Source organism: Typha latifolia, chromosome 1, assembly GCF_019914945.1.
Source record: "Typha latifolia isolate L0001 chromosome 1, TyphaL0001v2, whole genome shotgun sequence".
In the NCBI taxonomy this organism is placed as follows: domain Eukaryota; kingdom Viridiplantae; phylum Streptophyta; class Magnoliopsida; order Poales; family Typhaceae; genus Typha; species Typha latifolia.
The window spans coordinates 6226404-6251439 of record NC_133086.1 but is presented as its reverse complement, the minus strand read 5'-3'; the positions used below and the strand labels follow the sequence as shown (position 1 = coordinate 6251439).

The window sequence follows — 25036 nt, the reverse complement described above, 5'->3', positions numbered from 1 at the left end:
TTTAATCACCACAGTAGGTCACACCCTCACAGGGCCCAAATTTTTTTTTTTGGTATATATTGTAAGTCTACAAGCTAATTGCCTAATAGTAAACTAGATGAAGAGCCAACCTCTTAATATCTGCAGGGAGAATCAAACTCATAAATTAATGTTATCGATATCTCCGATAATGAACTTTATCCGAATTATGCTCAACGGATCTATATCCGGACTCGATTAGCTATCGGGTATTAGTAGTACCCGGATTTGATGCGGCTTTGCAAAGTAGCGGAGAGGCTTCTCTTCTCCGCCCCCATTTCCAAATCGCCGGCGGCGCCGCCTTCCTCAGTTCTCCGATCTATAAAACTATTCCTCCACCATGAGCTTGGAGCCCTTCAATAGGTGCTATTTCGATCCACCCCCTGCCCCTCCAAAGATTAGGGTTTCTACTTGGTCTTCTTCGCAACCCCGTTCTTGTACTTACTTTTGCAACCGATTCGAATACGATCTGGTGCAAGAACGATAGGATCGGCACTGGAAGTTGCTTATTCATTCGTTCATTTTTGTTGTTGTTGTTGTGATTGGATTAGATTGGTGAGGCTCGTCGCCCGGGCGTTCTACGATGATATCACCATGAAGGGAGATAACCAGCCCAAGACCGGGAGGGGCGACAATAGAGGGATGGCCGTCGTGGTCCTCGATGCTCTCACTAGGTTCATCCTTTAATTGCAGTAAAGATTATTTTGGTTGTTAATAGTGCTCTGTCATGATTTTAACCTTCTGTAATGGTGGATTAATCCTATAAGGCAAGTTAGACTTTTCAATATATATATATATATATATATATATATATATATATATCTATACGTCCATAGTATTTTTCTCCATCAGGCGACAATGGGTCAGAGAGGAAGATTTGGCTAAGTCCTTAAAGCTGCACTCCAAACAACTTCGTCGTATTTTACGATTTTTTGAAGAGGAGAAGTTAGTTACAAGAGATCATCGGAAAGAGGTTAGCATTATGTTCATCAAATTGATATGATTCACATGTACGCCATTCTTTAGTTCAAAATATGTGCTTATCTGCTCTATCTTTGCTGCGGAATGAAGAATTTTTTTCACTCACTGTTATTATTTCAGATTTATCAGATAGTACAAAGTAACAAACCTGTGGATTCCACCAACCGGATGTTGGAATCAACCAACGAAATAAGGAACGTAGGCAATCTCAAAATATCAAAATATTCATTGACCTCAAATAAGAACATCACAATCCTGTATTTAGGCGAAATGACTTGTCACTTTATCAAAGTGTCATGAGGTGGCCTGTGATTGTGTCTAATTGATGATCTGGGACTGGTGTCCGGCTGTCCACACTAGGTAATAATTAAGCCATAATATAGCAACTTCTTTAGGTGGTAAGCAGATATGCTATAATTATAAAAACGAGAGGTCTTAATCCAACTTACGTGGAGGATAGCTGCATATGTTTTATAGATATATACTAGTAATTTGAGAAAGCATAAAGAACAGTCAGCGAAAGCTTTTGCCATGAGAAGGTGTTAGAAGAAGGGTAAGGCGGTCATCTGTATGGCGGAACGTTCACAAAGTATTCTTAAGGGAAAAAGTTTAGTAATTATATTAAAAATATCACTTTTCTGGCTCCAATAGTAATGATCAAAAAACAATATGGCAAATTTTCCATGTTTTCTGTGAACTCATATTTTGTTCCTTTAGCGCAATCTAGGACTGATCTGCGATTTCATATTCTATATGATAAGTTGGTCTACTTCATATTTGTTCTCATCAATTAAATTGATATTCTTCATTTTTCTTTCTTTGTATATATGGAGATTAAATTTCCCCCTTTTTTTTGTTGACTTAGTGCATCTAATTGATATTTTATTGCAGTCAGCTAAAGGAGCAAAAATTTTCAGTGCTGCAGTTGCCGCCACTGGTGATGGTCAAGTAGTTAAGGAAGGCGAAGAGAAGATAAAAATGCATACACATTCTTATTGCTGCTTGGACTATGCACAGGTTACATGTTGTAGACATTTATGGTACTTCTTTCTATTCATGTGGATAGATAAATCTTTGGGTGGTGAAATTTGCAGAGAAGAATAAACTTTCCACAAGGCAAAATATTTCTAATATCCCTGTTCTATCCTTTACTGGCACTCCCAATTCGGACATCTCTTTTGTTGGGTACTGTTCTTATTCTAGGAAAATTACTCTGTGGATATTGTTTTCTTATCTGATGAATATCACCATCTTAAATTTTCTTCTCATTTATGATAAGTTAGATAATCAGATTCTCTCTCTTCATCCCACTGGTTAATTACAAATCTTGTAGTTAAATCCAAGTATGAGATATAATTTTGCACTACTATGTTCCTGATGGTCTAATTTCTGTAACAATCATTATGTTTCTTGGAACAAAGGCCCGTTTGTGTTGACGATTTCCTAGTATTGAATATTTGGAACATATAGATTTCTTTTGTTTTGTCATTCCTGTTTAGTTCTATCTTATCCTTTCTTAATGCTCATGCTGTTAATATATGTGCATTCCTCCTTGTTAAGTCTTTGGTTTTTAGTGCCAAGATGGACGATGATACTCTCTGTGGTATTCTTACAATATCAAGCCTGTTGATTGCTTCTCATATTCTCCTTCAATTGACATCATGTTCGAGGATTTGATGCCTAACTGAAGATTATTATTTTGCCTAGTGGTTTTAGTGATGTTCTTGGCAGTCTGCTGTTTACTTTGTTACTTTCCTGTTACAATTTGGTGTTTAACTCTTTGATACTTGAGCTTGTAGTCTTCATGTTGGGTAGCTTTGGAATTTAATAATATCACACGAAATTTCTCACACTAGCTTGTTGTTTTCTGGTTTTCTGTTACCATTGTATGTGGAATGACATGACATGATTATGATGATGAAATCTGTGTGATTATCATGTTTTATTACCTGTGTATTAATATACTAGATGCCAGATAAATAAAAGAAGCAATTTTGTTATATTTGCATTTTCTCTGAATGTTTTGCTAGTGTAATGCCATGTACTGATTTATGGAGCTTTTTTTATGTGCCTGGTCAAGTGTTTTTGTTGTTTTCTAAGAATCATATTTTGACCATAGTGGTAGATTATTTATGTAGATGCAGGAAAGGTTTCGTTGTGAATCACTTGTTTCCTTATTTTAAAAAATGGCCAAGTCCAACATATGTGGAATCTGGGTTAGCTTCCACGGTAAAGATAATCCAATCTGTAGTAAATGCTGTTCAGATATTAATCACATAACTGACTGAAAATATATAGGTTCAGCCTTAATTCAGTTCCCACTTTTAGTGCATTATTTCATTAGCTTTCTGTGAAGTTCCTTTTTATTTTTCTTCTATTTCTTAAATTGAACAAAAGCGTGAACAGTATTTTTCTAAACAACCTACTGCCTAGAAAAGCGGTTCAATCCAGACTTTTGATTTGGACATACATGAATTCTTTTTCTCTATTGTCTCTCCTTTTCCCTTTGGAGGAGGAGGGGTATGTACAACAACCAAAGAGGTTTAAGTGTGTTAGATGGATTATATGGTAGATAACGAGGAGTTATTTGTTACTTGCTATTTCTTTTCCCTTAATTGTTTTCATTTTTATTTTTACTTGAAAAAAGTAGAACTTTGATATGTTGCTGAGCCTGGATAAATTGCCCTTTGTGTAAATGTTGAATCCATTTAGACTTGTTGCACACTGTAGGGTTGCATAATGCTTAAATTGCTGTATCGGTTAACAATGAAACCCTTACTGTACGATGGTTAGAAGTATCAACTTTAGCTTTTCCTTCAGGTTTTTTTTACTTAACCATGATACTGACGTTTTTCCTTTCGTTTCTATGATATAGATCCATGATGTTGTAAGATATCGAATGCATAGAGTGAAGAAAAAGTTGAAGGATGAGTTGGATAGCAGGAATACAATCCAAGAATACATATGTCCTAATTGTGGGAGAAGGTAATAAAGTAATTGAAAACTCTTTCAGATGACAGACACAAGCTTTATACTCTTTAACAGGCTGTTGACGTTTATAAATGCCAACTTTCAGATATTCAGCATTTGATGCATTGCAACTTGTAAGCCTCACTGATGAGTACTTTCATTGCGAGAATTGCAATGGTGAACTTGTTGCGGAGAGTGACAAGCTTGCTGCTGAGGAAATGGGAGATGGTGATGATAATGCAAGAAAGCGAAGGCGTGAAAAGTTGAAGGACATGCTTCAGAAGATAGAGGTGAACTCTGAAGTGCTTTTCTATTTTGTGGAACATCCTGGATAAACTTTTGGCCCTGAAGATCATAAGGAAGTAACATGCATGATGCAGAGATTGTCTTAACTCTTAACTAAACATGGTTACCTAAATTTTGTCCACTTGGGAAAAACCTCCAAATTAAATTCTTATATATGTATTGTGACTATTGTCCCTGATGGTCCACATGCAATCCTAGAGTACCAACATTTTCTTCCTTTCTGTCTTTTTTGAATGATTGGGGCTAGGCCTAGTTAGAAGAGAAAATATAAAATAAAATAAAGTAAAGATAAATAAATACAAAGAGAGAAATTAAAACAAAGAAAAAAAGATATTATGAATTCCAGGAACCTAGTATTAAATTCTGTCTGAGAGGGAGAAAAAGAATCATCTCCACTGTCTCCGGACATCTAAGAGGACCACTTTAAAGCTAGTTGGCATGCAACCAAAACTCTGTTGTTCCTTGTTTTCAAAGAAGCCTCCATAAAAGAAAGTGCTATAAAGTTGTCCTAGCCTTTCTATATTTCCCTTGGAAGGGAAATCCTCCAAAGGATCCAGTGTTGCATACAAAGGAAGGGTGATTGAGAGAATCAATAGGTCTTGAAGAGGAGTCAGAATGGCCTTTTGAGAGAAGTGCCGACACATTAATGTATCCATGCAATTACTGGGTATGACATTGCATATCCTTGGAAATATCTCCATCTTCAAACTTCATGAAATGACCATTGTTATAGATTAACAGAATCCTCAACAGAAGTCACAGAACTTGCTAAAATACTTAATGGATTATTTCTAATTTAGTATTTTGTTATTTCTCTTCAATATCATATGTGTGCAGGAGCAACTAAAGCCACTGGCATTACAACTGGCAAGAGTTAAGGATTTAACTGTTCCTGAATTTGGAACTCTGCAAGCATGGGAAGCTCGCGCGAGTGCAGCTGCTCGTGCAAATGGTGATTCTAATGCAATTGATTCATCTAAATCTTCTCAGGGACAAGGATATGGCGGAACGCCAATGCCATATCTTGGGGAGACAAGAGTATGGCTTTATTTGCAGATTAGATGTAGAGTTCTTATTTACATTTGCTTACTGGCATGAGTTTCTGATAAACTAATGTTACTACTTTTTTTTCCAAACACAGGATATTACACTTTCATACTTTTTCCATCTATAGAAATGTTAGATTTCAAACTCGATCTAATCTTGATATTACATGCGACTGTATTCTTTTCTAAACTACGTTGTGATGCCTTCTCTTTGGGAATCAGGTGTCTGTGCAAGATTGCCATATGGAAACTTTCTGATCTCTTATCCTGCAATCTTTTATGCAAAAATATTATTTATTTGCATGAGTATTAAGGAGAGCTACTTACAAAACTACTGATTATACATCACCATCGTGATGTTTAGTATACGGGGTTGTCAACTATGTGCATAAAGGCCATAGGTACTCACAAGTTGAGCTTGAGTGAGTTGACTTGGCTTGGCTCAAAATAATGATAAATTGGTCTCATTTTGTGAGCTCGATTGCCATTAGTCTTAAGTCAATTATCTTTATTATACATTTGCTATTTATGGTGTTTAGGGTTATATTTGCTTTTTCGCTTAGGATGTTATTTGCTTATTGTCATTTGTAAGATCTATATATTGGCTAATTTTTTACTCAATCAAGGTTAATGAAAAAATGAATTTTTTTTTTGAGATCTCCAATGAAAGTTTTGGTATGAAACCCTAGTTGAGAATAGAGGTGTGAAACCCCATTCTTTTTCTCTTCCTTTCACCATCATCGTTTCTAGAATCTTAACGATCCTGTTGTTTCACATCATTTTGGTATTAGAGCAATGGTTTTTTAGGATTCAAATTTTCTCTAAACCATATTTTCTGTCTCCATTGCCCATTAATTTTCCCATGCTACCCATCTTCCCCAACCTTTATCACCAGTTCCACCATGTATAGATGGCTCGCCTTCTAGATTCTATACCTCTCTACACTTGTCCTTCATTCAACACTTGCATAACGAATGTCAGATCATCATTGCATGAGGAGATCGTCGTTGTGGAGGAACAAGAAGAATTAGTCATCATTCCGAAATTGCGAAACAAGATCTGACCAAACTTGGAGTGTTTGTGCATCATCTAATAGTCCATCATTACCTAGATTAATCTTCCTCTCTGCCATAGCCTATCCCAAAGTTCGAATTTTAAAATTTCCTCCCAAAGTATCAAAATTCTCTTCCTTTTTTTCCTTACCATATCTACCAAAATTTTGAATTTTAATTTCTCCCAAAATACCAAAATTCTCTCACCTTCTCCAACCTATTAAACTCAAACCCACCTAAACCTAAACCAATTCAGCTTACTAACTCAACCCTATCTAAATCTATTAGACCTAACCCAATCCGACCCATTAGCCTTAAACCCAACCCCATTCCCACCTTAGCTTTATCTAAACCTATCTTAATCCCAACCCAATTCCTTCCTTCACTAGACTGCTCATAGCCAGCAACTTCTCCACCGACGTTGTTGCCGCCATTAGTGCTCTCCACTGATGCCGTCATCGTCAGTGTTGCTCTCTACTGACGCCGACATTGCCAACCCTACTCTCCACCACCGCCAATGCCATCTTCTCTGAACTCCGCCCCTCTACCGTCACCTGCTTGCAGCCGCCAACCCATATCCTTCGCTGTCGCGTCCCTATCGACTTCTCTCGTCCTCGTGATCGATGTCATTTCTGAAACTGAGGACAAGCCTTGACATCATGAAGATTTGGGTATGAAACCCTAGCTTGAGGGCGAAGGTGTGAAACCTATCCCTAAGCATGATGATATTTGGTTTGACTGAGAACGGTAAGAGCTCGATAGACTAGAGCAATTTGAGGAAAGTCTCAGTCCATTGCTCGAAGTTACTAAGGATAAGTCTTATTATTAGAAAAACTTGAGTGTGAAACTCTTGCTTGAGGGTGGAGGTGTAAAACCTATCCCTGAATCTGATAATATTTTGCTTGATTGAAGTGACTTGGAGTGTCAGGAAACTATAAGACTGGAGCAACTTGAATGTTGCAGGGGACATTCTCGATAGAGTCGAGTTCTCTCCCACTCAGGGAGTATGATGCGGACATTAGTGACATATTACACAAGCGCATGTATCAATGCAATTCCTCCTTCAGGAAATTAGTCTTAAGTTAATTATTTTTATTATACATTTGCTATTTAGGGTGTTTAGAGTTATATTTGCTTTTTCGCAATTGTTTATGATGTTATTTACTTATTGTCATTTGTAAAGTCTATGCCAACTTTTTACTCAATCGGGGTTAATGAAGAAATGAATTTTTTTTTGAGATCTTCAATGAGTGTTTTGGATGTGAAAGCCTAGTTGAGAATGGAAGTGTGAAACCCCATTCTTTTTCTCTTCCTTTCACCGTCATCGTTCCTAAAATCCTAATGATCCCGTTATTTTACATCAGAGTCATTTTGTCTATATTTTTTATGTACAAATTGGCTATTATACTTCAGCCTATTTTTTCCCATTGAATTTTCTAGGTGTTCTTTTACCTTTCACTGCTTAAGAAGTTGGGTGACAAAGGCCACTATTATTTACTAGCCAGAATTAATTGTTTTACATTATGGTGTGCAAAAGATGAGCATTGCTTTTAATTGACTGATTTCATGAGTGCAGTCTCAATGCTTTTATTGCAAATTCGTGGATCATAATTAATTTTGGCGAAACCAACTTATATGTGCTTGAATTTTCAGTTGGAATCATGGAATCTTTTGCGATACTTACAGATAAAAGTTTATTGCTCAGAGCCTCAGACCATATCCTTGTCCAAAATAAGTAGATGATTTGTAGTGTAATTCTTGCAGGTTGAAGTTGCCCTATCTGGTCTTGAAGTTAAAGAAGAGGAAACTGAGTCTGACACTAAGGCCACAGCCATGAAGGTTTTACCTCCATGGATGATTAAGCAAGGAATGAACCTTACAAAGGAACAAAGGGGAGAAGTCAAGCCTAGATCGAGAATTGATCAAAATTCAGAACCAGTTGATGACAAAAAACAAAAGGACATTAAGGAAGACGAAAAGAGTATACAGGCTAGTGGAGGAACTTATATATGCATTCTGTATTTTAAGTTTTACTTTGAGCACTGTATCTTATGAGTTATGGCTTAAAGCTGTGGCTTATGAGAGGTTTTCACTTTTGTAGGATGAGTATCTGAAAGCCTATTATGAGGCTTTAGTGAAGAGGCAGCAAGAACAAGAAGAGACAACAAGGAGGATGCAACAACTAGAAGAAAACAGAGCTTCCACATCTGATCAAACAGTTGGCATTTCTGAGGCATCTGCTGGGCGAAGAGTTGGTATGAAATCAAAACGAGAGGATGATGAAAATGATGATGTTGAGTGGGAAGAGGCTCCACCTTCAGGTCTATTTCTGTCATTCCAGTTCATTAATTGACGTTAGTACATAAACTATTCTTTTGTGCAAAACTATATTATTATGACATTACAATTCAAAAATTTACATAGATTTACATAAATTTAGGGGCACAGGTGTTGTATTGCTAATTGTGGGTTTAGGGTTGAGGTTGGAAGTTTGTGCAAAACTATTCTTTTGTACGCCAGCAAAGAAATTTATTCACAATGCATACGGTAATGTTATATCTTATGGGTAGTTGATTGCAAGTCAGTTGTTTAGTTGATGAAGAGTATAAGGAAGCAGATTCCAGTGGAGAAGATAAAGAAGTGGATTGTTCTTTTGTGCAAACAACTATCTGAGAGTTTAAAGTATGCTTAAGAAATCACATCTCATGCTTGAATTACGTAAAACATGTAAAACCACATCTTCTTTAAACAGAATATGTATTGTTATAACTGTGCAGAAGCTATGCTATAACACCTTGAAATAAACATCTTTTTTTGGATTGCATATTGACGAGGCATCCTGTCATACCCATCCTGTTTTTTTTTTTATGTTTCAGCTATTAGTCTTTCATTTCCTTGTATCTTAAAAGCTTAGATATCATCTCGATCTTTTAAATGTTTTATGCTCACCTTTCTACTCCTCTGTTAAACTCCCGGCTGATCATTACCAGTGGTTTCACTTATTGATGGATGATTTGAAAGATGTCAACCTGGTAACTCATGCTTTCAATTTTTTGAACTGATACAGGCAATACAGGTGAAACATATAGACTAGCTGATCTGAATGTTGAGGCTGATGCATCTGCTGATGATGAAGATGACATTGACTGGGAGGAAGGTTGAGATGAGAGTGTCACTTTCATATCAGCCTGACTGAATAAGGTGGAGGTTCTGTTCTAGGTACAACATAATCTGTGGTGCTATTGTCAAGATGACGTACCAAACATATTATGCACGATACTAGCCAAGTCTGCTAATTTGATATACTTTATCTGCTTTGATTCTGTAGGAAGGACTTGAGATTGAAGTCAAATATTCATCTCTCTCAACTTTCTACGAGGTTGGACTTGAATCATTTGAAGGACATCTTCACCTGTGTTTAAGTAGTAGTGCTGTTATTGTATTTACATGGACCTAGATCACATGGTAAATTTGCTTGCGCTTGAGAAGCTTACCACTGCGAGGAGAGAAAAAAAGAAAAAAAGATGTATGTAACATTAGATTGTATTTTGTCCATGCTATCCAAAGCAGATTATATTGTTATAAAACTACGCCAATTGTGACCCATCTTTATGATGGTGGTATGTGAAATCTCCTCTTTAATGTTTATTTGTGTCTTTCTTTTTTCTGTTGTAATATTAATTCATGTGCAGTTTTTGGTGCTGTGAGGCAGCTCCGTGTCATGAATTAGCCTGGTCTTATTGTTGTCTACTGTGCACTCAATGAATCCTGGTAGCTTTCATGTAACTACTAGCTCATCATATAAACACAATGCAACAGCTTCCGGCTTCATCAGATCGTAAAAAGAGTTTTATTTCATTTATCTTTTTAAAATTAAAAAGTCGGAAGCTCTCACACCAAAAATATACCAAACAGACCTACATCAAATGGAAAGCAATAGTTCTCAATCAATGATTGCATGCTTAGATTTTCTAAATTATCACTATATTTTATATACACTTTTAAAATTTTTATATATATTCTCTCAAACACAAAAGAAATAAATAAATAAATAAAAGAATTTTTTTAGATCGGCAGTTATATGTGGTAAAAAAAATTAAGTGTACATAGAAAATAATAATTTAGAGTGTCCACGTATAACTATTCCTTACCGAAAAATAAAAACGAGCAATAGGTGGTTCAGGTGTTCGTCGGTAGGCTGTTGGTTAAGACGTTTCCAGCAGTACCAACTGCTTCGGTCCCCGAAGATTCGGTACGCAATAATCCCATGACGACAAAAAAAATAAAAGGTCCTTGCGTACCTGCACTCTTAGCTGGGGGCAATATAGTAATTTATGTACGGCCATTTCCAACTAACTCACCGGCCGGCCTTCTCGCATCACATTTCCCCACGTGGCATCCTAGGCATTAATAAAGGTCCAGGAGTTGTAGATTTGATTAATCTTAGAGTAGTAAAAACAGTTGACCGAGAGAGAGAGAGAGAGAGAGAGCGATTTCTTTTAAGAAATTTTTTTTTTATAACTATTTAGTGGGAAAAATTAAAGTAGTTTGTGATAAATAATTTGAAAGCTCTATAAATAGAATTGTAATATGTTTTAGAGGAGACAGTAGATCGGTCAAAAAAAAGTAAAAAAACTGGAAGAACCACATGGTTATAGATTTGAGGTAGTTGGGGAAGCTTCCGGTGTAGTTATTGGTTGGCCATAGATTTGTCCTTCTGTTAATTATAATAAACAAACAACACGGCCACCTCCGCACGTGCTACTCACGCACCCTCTGTCACTCTCTCTCTCCCTCTCTCTCTTTCTCTCTCTTTCTCTCTCTTATCTCCGCTTGCCGCTTGGCGGGGTAGATGGAGTGCATTTTTTGCATCGTCTCTATTTAACCATCCAAATCTCTCCCTCTTTTTCCGTTCCGGTTCTTGGATTCGCTGGATTTGCTCTCGCGAAAGAGATCGTCTCGTTCGAGGTTAGGTGTGGATTTGGTTTCCTACTGCCGTTTCCCGTCTTTTTCGTCCGATGTGTCTTAAGGTTTCCGTCGTGGAATTTGAATTTTTTTTTTCTTTCTCCGGAGGTCGAGGTAGATCCGGGCATCAGATCTTACTCTTTTTCCGGCTTTGTTGCTCGCATTTTCTCTTGATCTGTATAGCATTCTGCGGATTCGATCTGATATCTTGCTTTGATTTGGAGGCGCGGAGTTCTTTGAGTGCGAGATCTGTGATCGGATCTGATATCTCAAAATGTCTTATTTCCTTTTGGTATTTTTTGATTGTTTGTTTCTTAAATGGTGATTTAACGGATAGATCTGGCAAATTTGCTTGGAGATGCTTTTAATTCGTGGTTCTAACGTCCATAATCGACTTTGAGCTTCCTCAAGCCTCAACATTCCTTTTGACGAGAGGATGTCTAGTTTCGTGGTTGCAAACATGCAGCTTTTCTTGTGATCCACGTACTCTAGGCTTCAATAGTCGAAGGTGGTGGTTACGTACATTTGTTTCATAACTTGGTATTTTTCAAGTGGACCACGGAAAACACGAATCCGCTCTCCTGCTTAAAGACAGAGATGATTTACATACCATTTTTAAGGGAGATGGCTGTGGTCCAATCTTAGTGCATGCCTTAACACACATTTTAGAAACCTATTGTGACTGCAAAAGATGTTAGATTTGGGCCCAATAAAGAACAAAAACCTTTCTGCTGTTGTTATTTACTCCATAGGGAACTCATCTTAACATGTTCATATTTGTTTCTTACCATTTTTTGCATAAGTTTTTTTTAATATTTTGTACAGCTATCTAGGTTAGTTTGGTAAAAGGACATTTTCTTAATATGTTTGTCGTATCTAATAAAATACTGATACTCAAAATGTTTTTCAGTTTTCAATTTACTGTCTGTCCAGCATGTAACAAATGTATTTGGTTTTTCTTGTCGGTCGCATTTACTATATATATATATATATATGAATCTTTGATCATTTTTTTTCTGAATAATGCTACACCCACAAACACTTCATAAATATTTTACAAACACTTTTGATGTGGTATTATTCTGTTCATTGATAGTGATGGTTATGAGATGCAGAGAGAAACTATCAAGTCGACATGTCATCTTGTTTATAGAATATTTGTAAAGCGTTTATAAGCATAGTATTACTCTTTTTTTCTCTTGCTATTAAGAGTTTCATATTTTTCCATAATTGACAAACCTTGTCTCAGAAACTTCATCATATTGACAGGCAGACTTCAACAAACCGAAGTAATGAGCTCAGTTACATAAACATAATATTTCCTGTAGTCCAACTCCAATCACATACCTTTTCTACAACTGTAAAAGTATCAATTACCTTTGCAATTGTTTGTTACTTAACCTACCACAAAATCTAACTTGCACCTTTGCAAGTGTTCACTATTGAAGTTATTGCATAACCTATGTTTATTTTTGCGCAATTGTACAACTGTCTACCATATAAGTATCTTTAATTATTTTGATGATTCTCTACTTTACAAAAATATACTTTTTCCTTAGAAAGGGTGACTGGAGATCTGTTTGAGGTTGCTCTAGCATCATGGCTTCGGGACAACTTTTCTCTCGAAATACTCAGGCATTGTTCTACAATTATAAGCAACTTCCTATCCAAAGAATGCTTGACTTCGACTTTCTTTGTGGTATGTGTGAATGTTTAATTCCATCACTTAAATGAGACATAATTGCTATGTTGATATTTTATATTTTAGTCAGTAAAACGGCTGATCTTGAGTTTTATCTGTTCTACAGGGAGGGAAACTCCTTCAATTGCTGGTATTATCAATCCTGGTTCTGAGGGGTTTCAGAAACTCTTTTTTGGTCAGGAAGAAATAGCCATTCCAGTTCATTCAAGGTGAGTAAAGATATTTCTATTTGGCTGTTGCTCAAGTTGCAACTTTATTTATTTCAGTTGAGATACATATGCTTGAATCAGAGTGCCAACCTGAACCTACCTTGTTCAATAAATGTGCCAAAAGCTAAGCTCCAATATAAACTTAATATGTTCACCAAATAAGTCAGGCGAACAAATAATTCATGGGGTTTTCACCTATAACTCAATGTAACAGTAATTCATGGGGTTTTCACCTATTACAAAACATTGATTGTCACAGTTGTACACAGTGCACACCAAAATTATAAATGGTATTGAATAATGATCCGGATAAGGATTTTGATAATGTTGACCAGACATTTGCATAATTATTATCATGTGGTCCAATAATTATCCCGAAATGTGGATGCAACAAGGCCTCACATTCTTATCTTTTGTTTCAAGACTTGGAACCTTCAGTTTCAATTCAACTCATGGGTTATCAATTTGGCAGGTCAACCTTTTCATGATCTAAACCACAGTCTAAGGCTGAGCTTGCTGAGCTTGTATTAGATTCAGTTTGAGAGAGACATGGCGGTATGCCGCTTAAACATTACATAGTTTGCATTTCCATTGAAATAGGTGCCTTTATTTGGTGGAATGCTTCAGCATGCAAAAATACCAGCGCGACACAAGTTAGTATAATCATTACCATCCCAATAATCTCAACAATCCTTGTATGCATTGCTACCTTAAGCTGCATGGGCAGGATAGTTTGATAGTTCATACTTGGACAGGAAGGTTGATAAAATCTTATTGTTCTAATTTGCATAATATCTTCATTCATTGACAAGCAATTCCCCGTCTTAATAAGTGGCTTTATTTGATCAGCAAAAAGATCTATGATACAAGAACTTTATACTACCTTGATCCAGGCCATTTTTGTACCGCGAAAGTAGGAGAGTATCAGATGACAGAAGACAACAATTTGTAAGTTCTAGTTATGCCAGGAGAAGGAAGTAAATTGCGGCTAGATGAAGCCAATCATGTGGGACTCTAATTGATTGTCTCGACTCTCATTACATATAAAGACTTTCTGTTGGAGGCCTTGCCGAGAATTCTAGAAGTTATAACCTCATGTTTATTCAAGATGCATCAACTTTCTGATATGTATTGATCACATATTTTATTAGTTCATTACCCCTGATAGGCATGAGAACAACCTATAGAAGAAATATTAGTATTAATATATTAAATCATAAGACTTGATTGGGGTTTACTTAAACTTTTTTTAACAAAACATAAAATCAAAGACATGAATTGCAACTCAAAATGTTCATTCAAGCATGAGTAATTAGTTAATAACAGAACTATGAGCATTCAATATTTCAGACCTGGGATGCCCTTCAATCTTCATGCTTCCAATGGGTAGACAGTTATTTCTACATTATTGACATGCTCCGAATATGTGCCACAATGATCTTCTTTTATCATGATTCCTATTGTAGCATTGAAGCAGCTTGCAGTGCTCATCCAACTGCTGATGTTTTTATCAACTTCGCATCATTTCGGAGGTCAGTGAACTTATTGTACATGTAATGGAGTAATATGCTATCACTTGACATGCACTATTTTATGTTAATATGTTTGCTATATTTGCAGTGCTGCTGCCTCGTCCATGTCTGCTCTGAAACAACCAACAATTAAAGTTATAGCTATTATAGCTGAAGGTGTTCCAGAGTTGGACACAAAGCAGCTGATTGCTTATGCACGGGCTAATAATAAGGTAGAAAATATAGTTTGAGCTTTGGATTAGTTAACTGCTATTAAGCAGTTCAAGTACAAGTTTGTGCAGCGTAACTATAAAAATAATGGACCTTTGTTTTAGTGAAAATATATATATATATGTGATTAATGATAGAAATCAGTAGGATCTGTTGCTATTTTTTATTCTTAAATGTGAGTAACATTTTGAAATATGATATAGTTCTTGTGTAGCAAAGTAAACAACTGGCAATCATTATAAGATTTTATTGCTCTTGCTGCTTTCACTTGAGCTAGTCCTGTATTGACTTTATCAGTTTCCTAAAAAGCTTTCTCTTGACTGTGGTGATGTTGATAGGTCATCATTGGACCTGCCACTGTTGGGGGCATTCAAGCTGGGGCTTTCAAAATTGGTGACACTGCTGGAACAATTGATAACATTATTCATTGCAAGCTTTATAGACCTGGATCTGTTGGATTTGTCTCTAAGTCGGTATGCTCTGCCTGATGAAAATTCACGTTCTTTATAGGATATTCTATGTCCTTATTGTGCTTGCATCTAGTGAAATTCTTATATTAGATTGCAGATTTAGATGTTCTTATTATATTGTACGTAATGGTATTCCTTCATCTGAATCAGGGATCTCTGATCAATTATAACGATCTGATAGTGGGATTGTAGAGCATTTGGTGGATCTTTTCTAGTATTTAAGTATTATTGATGTGATACAAGCTAGCATTGTCTACTAGTATAGAACAAGAAGGCAGAGAACTAGATCAAGTTCCTTTCCCCCTTCATTTAGTGAAAAGCCTGAAGTTTTATCAGGCAGTGGTTATTTATGTTGTTTTACCAAATCAAGGGTTGAAATGGAAACACCACAGAACAATAGAAGTAGAACCTGGTTCTTTTTATGTCGAGAAAGGCACCTTCCCAGCTACCAAACAAAATTAAGGCCATAAGCTACTAAACTTAACATATCTTAAAGTGGATATATCAATAATAATCTGAAAGAAGATAGCATTTGTAGTTGTCCTAGTGGCTCGATGAAAATGAATTGTCTGGGTATTTTTCTGCTGTAACATTGTTGCAAAATGTTGACATGGAAAATATAGTTCCTTTTCTTATGTTTCTCTGCGCTGTTAAATTATGTGAAGTTTAATATATGATTACAGGGAGGCATGTCAAATGAGCTTTACAACACAATTGCGCGAGTGACGGATGGAATTTATGAAGGTACTTTTATTATATATGTGTCCAAAGTTCTGTCTTGGAGGTGCTACAGTAATTAGTAAGTCTGGATGCTCTCGAACATTTTCAGGCATTGCAATTGGAGGAGATGTTTTTCCAGGCTCAACTCTTTCAGATCATGTCCTGCGGTTTAACAATATCCCTCAGGTGTGCCATGTAACAATTCATAGATAATCAGTTTATAGTAAAAAAGGAAAATTGTTCTCAATGATAAAGGTTGCTTCTACTTTCAAGTCCATGATGTTGACACTGAAGCAATCAGGTTATTGTAATTGTCTGGGCTAGAAACTTGGAAGGCCATTTTTTACCTCAATCTCAGTTGTTGAGATGCCCATAAAAGAGATCGAGTGTGTGTGTATATATATATTGAACTTCTCTTTATTTGCATGATGCAAACCCACTTGGTGGTACCAATTCTAGTTCTGGACATTAGTGCTACTTCAAACCTTTCTCATACAACAAAGATAATTTTTATTTGAGCCTTGAGTTTGAAGTCATTTTACTTATTCATTGTGTGACAATAGCATGTGCACATTTTTTGCTTGTTCCAGCTTACATAGAAATCCATGTCCTGGCTTTTGAAAAGGATTATTCATTCTAGCAGAACTATATTTCCATAGTTTTGGCATATATGTTTCATTAAATTAAGTTCTGTATTCAGAGGAGCCTTTTCCCTCTTGCAAACCAGATTATTGATCCAAGTAAGCATAACAGAAGGCAGTAACTGTCTACTCTATGCATCATAATATCTCAATTTGAACCACGGCTTTCTTTTCCTTAATAGCTTGCTTTTGTGAATATTGCTGCTGGATTTTAGGTCAAGATGATGGTTGTCCTGGGTGAACTGGGAGGTAGAGATGAGTACTCTCTAGTTGAGGCCTTAAAACAAGGAAATGTTCATAAACCAGTAGTTGCTTGGGTTAGCGGAACATGTGCACGACTCTTTAAATCAGAAGTGCAGTTTGGGCATGCAGTGAGTTACAATTAAGCCTTAAATTTTTGTACCAGATCTTATTTCATTGATTTATGCCGTCTTGTTTCATGTTTCTACTTCATCAAACTAGGGAGCCAAAAGTGGTGGCGAGTTGGAATCAGCACAAGCTAAGAATCAGGCATTAAGGGAAGCTGGTGCCATTGTTCCCACTTCATATGAAGCACTTGAGACTGCAATACAAGAGACTTTTGAGAAACTAGTATGTCTTTAATATGAATTAATGCATTTATGCTGGGGAAGAATTGACCCTCTCCCTGTCTCAACTCTAGTAGCATATATCATGCATTGTGACATGAGCTATTGTTACTTATGAGTATGAATAGAAATCAACCCTTTGTATTCATAACTAGTGTAAATATCTCTCTGGTAGGCTCAGGAAGGGAAGATTAATGCTGTATCTGAGGTTACACCACCACCAATTCCTGAGGATCTTAAAACTGCAATTAAAAGTGGGAAGGTTCGGGCTCCAACACATATTATCTCCACCATATCTGATGATAGAGGTTTGATACATGCTTCATTAATCATTCTCTAAGCTTTATGGGATATTCTTTACCATTTTTTAAGTTTTAAACCAAAGGAAAAGTTTATCAGATATATAGTTATATACTTCCATTTGCAGGCGAAGAACCATGTTATGCAGGTGTGCCCATGTCTACTATTGTTGAGAGGGGTTATGGAGTTGGCGATGTTATTTCTCTTTTGTGGTTCAAACGTAGTCTTCCCCGCTATTGCACACAGTTCATTGAGGTTGGTTCAAGAAGTTTTCTTGATCCTTGTATTGCTGTCTTGTATTTTCAACTGTTTCTTTGGTTTGGAACAGCTATCTGAGTTAATAAGGTCAATAGTCAACTTGATTAATAGACATCAAGAGAATCTTGGATGAGATTCTATTCTCCATATAGATGAGCTCATAAGCATTTGCTAATTGGCAGATTTGCATCATGTTGTGTGCTGATCATGGTCCTTGTGTCTCTGGCGCCCACAATGCTATAGTAACAGCAAGAGCTGGAAAGGATTTAGTGTCCAGCTTGGTGTCGGGTAAGCACAATGTTTAATGTTTTATATTGATGATTGCCACAACTTTTAATAGCTCCCACTAGCAACATCCAAGAATTTCATGAAATTATGAGAATGCAATGAATGAGTTTTGAATAGGGTTGCTCACAATCGGTCCCCGATTTGGTGGTGCAATTGACGATGCTGCTAGATATTTCAAGGATGCGTATGACAGAGTGAGTTAGCTAATAATTAACACGTAGCAGCTCTACTTGCTTCTTTAGTATAGTTATTGTTGTAAGCTAACACATTTCACTCTATGCTGTATTGCATTACATCCCAGGGTCTTACTCCTTATGAGTTTGTTGAAAATATGAAAAAGAAGGGTATCCGTGTACCTGGAATTGGGCACAGGTAATTTTTGTCTGATTAAGGATCAATATGCAATATGTTTATGTGCCACAGATATAGTTGAGAAAATATATGACCTTGGAGGGCCCTTGCCAACCCATACTTTTTTTCCAACTCATACAAGTTGGATGATGCCACATTAGCTGTTTATGGGGGCATCCAGCATTACTTCAACCCTTGGTGGTAAATATTATGAAAGAGCCATATCAAAGGCCTTAAAAAATCTGAAACATGAATACATTATCAAATGTAGAACTTGGTCAATAGCATTACAACAACATTGAACATATAAATAACGGTCCGGTCTAATTTTATTAATTGAATTCAAGATTATACAGGGATACTGTTGAAGCAGCTATTCTGTTTGCCTATCTTATGCATCTAAGTTACTTTTTTTCCTGGAGAACCTTTAATAACATGATGATTCTTGAAATCTTCACATATAATTTGCTGGCATTCACTTTCATGCCGCCATATTCTTTTTCTTGTTCAATTACTATCAGATATGCTTGGATTATCATAGGATATAGTCCTTTACTTTGTATGCTTTTAATCACGCTCTACTTGCAAACTTGTCTGTTTATTTAATAACTGAAGCAAATATTCAGTAATACTGCAACAACTAAAACTTGATTCTATTATATGTTTCCTTTTTGGCTTTCATCCGCTTTGTTAACTTTTACACAATCGTTATTCTTTAACCTGCCTTGGTTCATCTTTTCTAGGATCAAGAGTAGAGACAACAGAGATAAGAGAGTGCAGCTTCTGCAACAATATGCACATACTAATTTTCCTTCTGTAAAGTACATGGAGTATGCTGTTAAAGTTGAAAACTATACTCTCTCAAAGGCGAATAACTTGGTATTAAATGTTGATGGTGCAATTGGGTCCCTTTTCTTGGATCTTCTTGCTGGCAGTGGAATGTTTAGCAAACAAGAGATTGATGAGATTGTGGAGATTGGATATCTGAATGGACTCTTTGTACTGGCGCGTTCAATTGGTCTGATTGGGTGAGTCAGATGTCCCATTACCATATTTTTCATTCACATTGCCAATATAATGTCTGCTGTGTTCTTTTCATTAATATCATTATATTCATGTCTTATAGTTCTATCCAAACAAAAAATGGAATTTACCTTGGTCTCCGTCCCTACTGAAATGTTGTTGTTGCTAATTACCTGAGGATATCCCGTAAAAGAAAAAAGTATTTCATTTGTCCCTCTTGGAAGATAATTAGTCAATTAACCTGCTGCGTCTCAAGGAAACAAATAGTCAATGAGACAATTTTGAACAGGTTGGATGTCTAATGTAGTCAAAAGCTCGGCATGACCCATCACCTATGTGCTTAAATATTTGTCCTTGTTGCTCAGGAATCAGGATGATGCTCTTGATATTTCAAACCCCACTTCTGATACTTAGAGAACCAATCTTTTCTATTTTTCTTTTTTTAATATCGTTTCTTAAATTCATTTATTTTCTTTTTTCTTATTTATGCCCTAAGCTGACTAATTATGTTTGGGGATCTACAGGCACTCTTTTGATCAGAAGAGACTGAAGCAACCGCTCTACCGTCATCCATGGGAAGATGTTCTCTACACAAAGTGAAAGTTTTGTCTATGTAGTGTAATGAGGATCGCATTTTGCTGTTTTCCCTGCATTGTCTTGTTTTTCTTCTTCTGGGGTATTTAGTTGCAGGGCTCTCTGAGTTTTTTTATCAAACATCTTGTCGCACACTGCGAAAATTCTAGATGGCATATTTAACATGATTCCTATCGGTCGTCCCGTACGGTTATAGAGCACTGCAAACATGGTAAAGAAACAGTTGGTTCAATATGATAATTCTCTGTTTTGTATTTACCTTTTAAGGAAAATAAAAGGCTGAGGAGGTACTTTGTTCTGCACACACAGTTTTTAGCGTCTGCGCCATTTTCAAAATGAGACCCTAATGTAATGTTTCTGAGCATGGAAGTAGGCATTGTCTTGTTCTTTAACTCGCATGATCATGTTAGATCATGTTAGATCATGTCAACCTCTGTTTTTGGCTACGTTCAGTGGACAAATTGTTTGGCCATAGTGACTAATTTGGAGTTTATTTAAGTGAACAAGTATTGTGGGTGACAAAGACCATTAAACTCAAATCTCTTTCTATTACCTCAGCCAATGTCACACTTATCACCTAATTTTTGTCTTTCATACATTCGCATTTATCACCAATTTACTAGTAATCGTACTTGTTAGCTACTCTGGTCTTTCACAGGTGATGCATTTGCTTGCACTTAATTTAGAAAGGATCATTCTCCATCAATAGCGAGTTCTTATTCTAATAACAGTTTTCTTTAATTTTTTTTTTTGTTTTGTAAAATGGCAGCATCAACAGACAAATGGTTTTTGCACCAGAGGTTTTTCTGGCAATGAGATTAATAATGCAGGTGGTGATAGTTAAAAAATCCTAAAAATAATAATAGTAGGCATGGATATTGCCAATAGCATAGTATTTCATTAGTTAAAAAAGCTCATATCGAATGAGTTAACTGGAACACAATTAAACTCACTTATCCAATATATATATATATATATAGAGAGAGAGAGAGAGAGAGAGAGAGAGAGAGAGAGAGAGAGAGAGAGAGAGAGAGAGAGAGGATGTGTGTGTACCCCGCCAAACTTTTGTCTGTGTAAAGTCTGAGGCTTAAGTTGGAATTACAATCCCATCCATTGGATCTCATGGTTTCCCACCACGTGATCTGTTTCCTCTCATACACACTCACACCCTGTACCTGTTACTCCACTTTGTTCCTTCCCACGTGGTGTGCCCCCTCTCATATGATCATATCCGACCTTTTCTCTCCCACCCCTATGGAATTACTATTACTATTATTTCTCAAAAAAAAAACTATTAGTATTATAATGTTTTCTTTTTTTAAATTTAGAAGGTAAGTGAGAATATAAAATTTTATATTTCTAAGCCATATGCATCGTTGAGTTATTGCTATGAACTAAACGTCGTTGAGACATCATTCTAAGTTATTGTTCTGCTAAATTGCTTCTCTAAACTAACACATTGCTGAGCTATCAATTGAGTCGAACGGAACCATTGAGTTAAGCTACTAAATTACTAAATAATTTTTATCACAATAATTATTTGGAATTATAGTCAACCCTACGACCTCCTTGGTCGTAGACCTACCTACGAATTTTACAAGAGTTGGTTGGTGTTGTAGAATATATTCATTTTATCATTTCAAAGCTCGAAGGCTAGCTATGAGCTGAATAAACGGTCAATCCTCCATAAACACATAGTCACTTAGGCTCCAATAAGTATACCCAAGCCGTTTAGTCTAAGCTTCAAGCTATATGTCTCGCTAAGCTATTGCTCTAATATTAATGCTATTGAGACATCGCTTCAAGCTGTCGTACTGTCGAGCTACTTCTCTAAGCTATCGTATTGCTGATCCATCAACCTAATTAAATTGAATCGTTGAGCCAAACCACCAAATTGTCAAATAATTTTTGCTATAATAATTATTTGAACTTAGAGTCAACTCCCACAATCTTCTTAGTCTTAGGGGAGGTATCTACCAACTTTACAAGTGTTAGTGTTGCATAATATATTGGGAGGGTAAATGGATTACAAGAGAAAAATGACAAAATATGTGCAATATTGTAAACCCTCTAAGGAACGAAAGTTATTTTCCTCTTAGCTAAGACCAACTCTAAGAAATCCATCTCCACCAATAATCTATGATCGATGGGAATAGATTTCTAGGATATCCAAAGAATCATACCCTTCTCATCTCGAAGGACTATACTAATGCTCTCCTAGGCGACTTGAGAGGAGTGGCCACCATCTATATTGAGCTTCAATCAGCCTTGCTTCAAGGGCTGCCAAGAACACTTCATGGTCGGTTTGCCAACAAGCCACCAGGTGGACATCTAGCAATAAGAGTTACAAAGGTGGCAAACCCTTTGGGTATTGTTACAGAATATATATTAATTTGGTCCTTCAAGAACTGAAAGGCTAAATATGGGCTAGACAAAGTGCCAACTCTACCTAGATATATAAGCACTTAGACCCTATTAATCTCTAGCTAACATATTAAACCATCTAGTCTAGACTTTATGCCATGTGCATTACTGAGCCATTGCTTCGAACTAAACAGTGTTGAGACATCACTCCAAGCAGTTATGGTGCGGAGCTATTAATCGAGGCGAACCATTAAGCCAAATCATTAAACCATCAAACAATTTTTTTATGATTATTTGGGATTGTAGTAAACCCTATGGCCTCCTTAATCATATACCTACCTATGAATTATACTATTGTTGGTTGGTGTTGTAGAATATATTTTCTTATCATTCAAAATCTTGAAGGCTATATATGAGCCGGATAAATGGGCAACCCTCTCTAGACACATCACTTAGGCTTTATTAAGCTCCGGCCAACATACTAAGCCACATAATTTAGGCTTTAAGTTATATGTGTTGCCGAGTTATTGCTCCAATTGAACGTCATTGAGACATTGCTCTAAACTATCGTGTTGCTGAGCTGCTCCTATAAGTTACTGCATCGTCGACCCATCAACCGAACTAAACCGAGTCATTGAGCTAAGCCCAAACTATCATAAGATTAAATTTAGGGATATTTTCAAATAACACCTTATATTTTATTATTTTTTAATGACATCTGTGTTTGATAATTTATACCTAAATTACTCTCCCACCCATCTATTTCATTTTGTTTAAGAGTTTATAATCAACATTCATGGTTATTCATGTTTCATATTTTAGTGGGGTATATGTTTGGGTTTGAGGAAGAGATTACATTATGCTTTGGGGAATAATGGAGAGAGTTTTGATTTGGTGGGATATGATAGGTTGATCAGATCTACGAAGAGATTCTTTTAATTTGGTAAGGTAAGATAAGGTGGAATATAGCTTAGAAATCGTTTAATTAGTGTGAGTCTACGTAAAATAAAGATTTTAAAGTATTTTAATAATTTAATCCTGTAGAGTTACATAAATTACAAAAACTAGAGTTAGTGATAGTTAAGACAAAGTAACAACAGTAGGGTGTTAAATAGAAAATATGGGATTAAAAAAGGTGTCCGATGCAAAATCCTTAAAACATAGATGTTAATCGGAAATTGAAAAAATTATTGGGTCTTTTTTGAGAATTACCCTTTAATTTAATTAACCACCACCCTTTATAATCCCCTGCATCCTCCCCTGCCTCTTGTCCATCCATCTCCTCTCTCTCTCTCTCGCGGCGTTCTCTCTACTCGTTCATTCGATCGATCTGAGGTAATAACGAGATTTCTTTCTATGCCAATCGCAGCATTTCTTTTCGGTCGAAGATCTCAACGATTGGATGCGTTACTATTTGTTTTTTCTTTGATCGATCTAAGTTGTGATTTCTTTTAACAGAGATTTGAAGGAGCGACCGATCAGTAGAGTCCTTGTACTTGAAGAAGTTTTCGCGAGTTCCGATGGTCATTTCAACGTCTGATGGCGGCGATTCGGCTGCTAAAGGAGGCGAGAGGAAGCGGAAGAGGATCGACGGTGCCCGGCCGCCGTCTTCTTCCAAGTGGAGGATGGAGACGGAGCAGAAAACGTACTCCTCGAAGCTCCTCGAAGCCCTCCGCCGCGTCCGCCGTTCCCAACCGCCTGGAACATCTCCTAGCCGCGCCATCCGCGACGCGGCGGATCGAGCCCTTGCCGCGGCGGGACGCGGCCGCACGCGGTGGAGCCGCGCGATCCTCTCGAACCGGCCGATCAGGCTGAGGTCAGCGAAGCGGCGGCTGTCGGCAAGGAAGCCTCCCTCCGCCACCATCACGGCGGCACCGCCCCCGCCATCCCCGGAGATCGAGAGGAAGGCGAGAGTTCTCGGCCGCCTGGTTCCCGGATGCCGGAAGCTATCGCTTCCGACGCTCCTCTCGGAGGCCTCGGACTACATCCCCGCGCTCGAGATGCAGGTCCGAGCCATGACCGCGCTCGCCGAGATCCTTTGCTCCGTCGCGCCGGCGCCGACGCCGGACCGGACCGGTTTGACTCAACCGATTTGATCCATCAATTCGTGTAATTTTATTGTATATCTCTTCCCTTCCCTTCTCTTCAGTACTGGGACTTCCCTCGCCGGCCAATGGCGTTACTGAATTGGAAAAAAAAAATTAACCATAGACGGAGTTGTCCTCTGAAATATATTTCTGGATGCTTTAATTCAAACAAAAAGTCATGGCAACTGCGATACTAAATAAACTAAAAACTATCAATAATTAGAGGAGAGGTTTTTTTTTTAATACTTATTTTTAAATTTTCAAATCCTTAGGATTCCGAATAATTAATTATAAGACATAGAGAGTGGAACAGCAAAGGAGATGGGGGAGGTTGTCGGATAGATCGAGGGAAGGGGGTACAT

The 25036-nt window shown here is 37.0% G+C and overlaps 3 protein-coding genes across 8 annotated transcripts; all 3 read left to right on the top strand.

Moving 5' to 3' along the window:
- Positions 1-84: 84 nt before the first annotated feature.
- On the top strand, positions 85-10021 carry LOC140780628 (uncharacterized). 2 transcript variants are annotated; one of them, XR_012107546.1, is made up of 11 exons: positions 85-381; positions 570-692; positions 871-991; positions 1891-2016; positions 3875-3984; positions 4076-4259; positions 5113-5313; positions 8138-8362; positions 8475-8694; positions 9441-9592; positions 9702-10021. XR_012107546.1 is itself a non-coding variant. In XM_073126300.1 (11 exons), exons 1-10 carry the CDS (start codon positions 359-361, stop codon positions 9533-9535), a joined length of 1428 nt encoding a protein of 475 aa, XP_072982401.1. In that variant the 5' UTR covers positions 85-358; the 3' UTR covers positions 9536-9574; positions 9702-10021. The 2 variants fall into 2 exon arrangements, 1 of the variants encoding a protein (XP_072982401.1); XM_073126300.1 differs by having other exon boundaries at positions 9441-9574.
- Positions 10022-11210: 1189 nt separating this feature from the next.
- LOC140792957 (ATP-citrate synthase beta chain protein 1-like) lies at positions 11211-20525 on the top strand. 5 transcript variants are annotated; one of them, XM_073144223.1, is made up of 17 exons: positions 11211-11341; positions 12902-13037; positions 13147-13249; positions 14716-14781; positions 14870-14993; positions 15330-15464; positions 16145-16205; positions 16291-16367; positions 17038-17193; positions 17285-17413; positions 17585-17717; positions 17837-17964; positions 18150-18255; positions 18373-18449; positions 18557-18627; positions 19350-19634; positions 20154-20525. In XM_073144223.1, the coding sequence occupies exons 2-17, from the start codon at positions 12938-12940 to the stop codon at positions 20227-20229; spliced, it is 1827 nt and encodes a 608-aa protein (XP_073000324.1). In that variant the 5' UTR covers positions 11211-11341; positions 12902-12937; the 3' UTR covers positions 20230-20525. The 5 variants fall into 5 exon arrangements, with proteins under 5 accessions (XP_073000324.1, XP_073000332.1, XP_073000350.1 ...); XM_073144231.1 differs by having other exon boundaries at positions 11219-11341; positions 12898-13037; XM_073144249.1 differs by having other exon boundaries at positions 11231-11346.
- Positions 20526-23856: 3331 nt separating this feature from the next.
- Positions 23857-24797, top strand: LOC140797076 (transcription factor bHLH147). The gene is made up of 2 exons (XM_073150365.1): positions 23857-23922; positions 24046-24797. Exon 2 carries the CDS (start codon positions 24108-24110, stop codon positions 24681-24683), a length of 576 nt encoding a protein of 191 aa, XP_073006466.1. The 5' UTR covers positions 23857-23922; positions 24046-24107; the 3' UTR covers positions 24684-24797.
- Positions 24798-25036: the final 239 nt, after the last annotated feature.

Coding starts and splice junctions, on each gene's coding strand:
- LOC140792957 (XM_073144223.1), top strand. CDS start 12,938: ATGGCTTCGGGACAACTTTTCTCTCGAAATACTCAGGCATTGTTCTAC. Junction 14,782..14,869: donor AACTTCGCATCATTTCGGAG/GTCAGTGAACTT, acceptor CTATATTTGCAG/TGCTGCTGCCTCGTCCATGT. Junction 17,194..17,284: donor AAGTGCAGTTTGGGCATGCA/GTGAGTTACAAT, acceptor TCATCAAACTAG/GGAGCCAAAAGTGGTGGCGA.
- LOC140797076 (XM_073150365.1), top strand. CDS start 24,108: ATGGTCATTTCAACGTCTGATGGCGGCGATTCGGCTGCTAAAGGAGGC.
- LOC140780628 (XM_073126300.1), top strand. CDS start 359: ATGAGCTTGGAGCCCTTCAATAG. Junction 693..870: donor GTCCTCGATGCTCTCACTAG/GTTCATCCTTTA, acceptor TTTCTCCATCAG/GCGACAATGGGTCAGAGAGG. Junction 8,695..9,440: donor GGAAGAGGCTCCACCTTCAG/GTCTATTTCTGT, acceptor GAACTGATACAG/GCAATACAGGTGAAACATAT.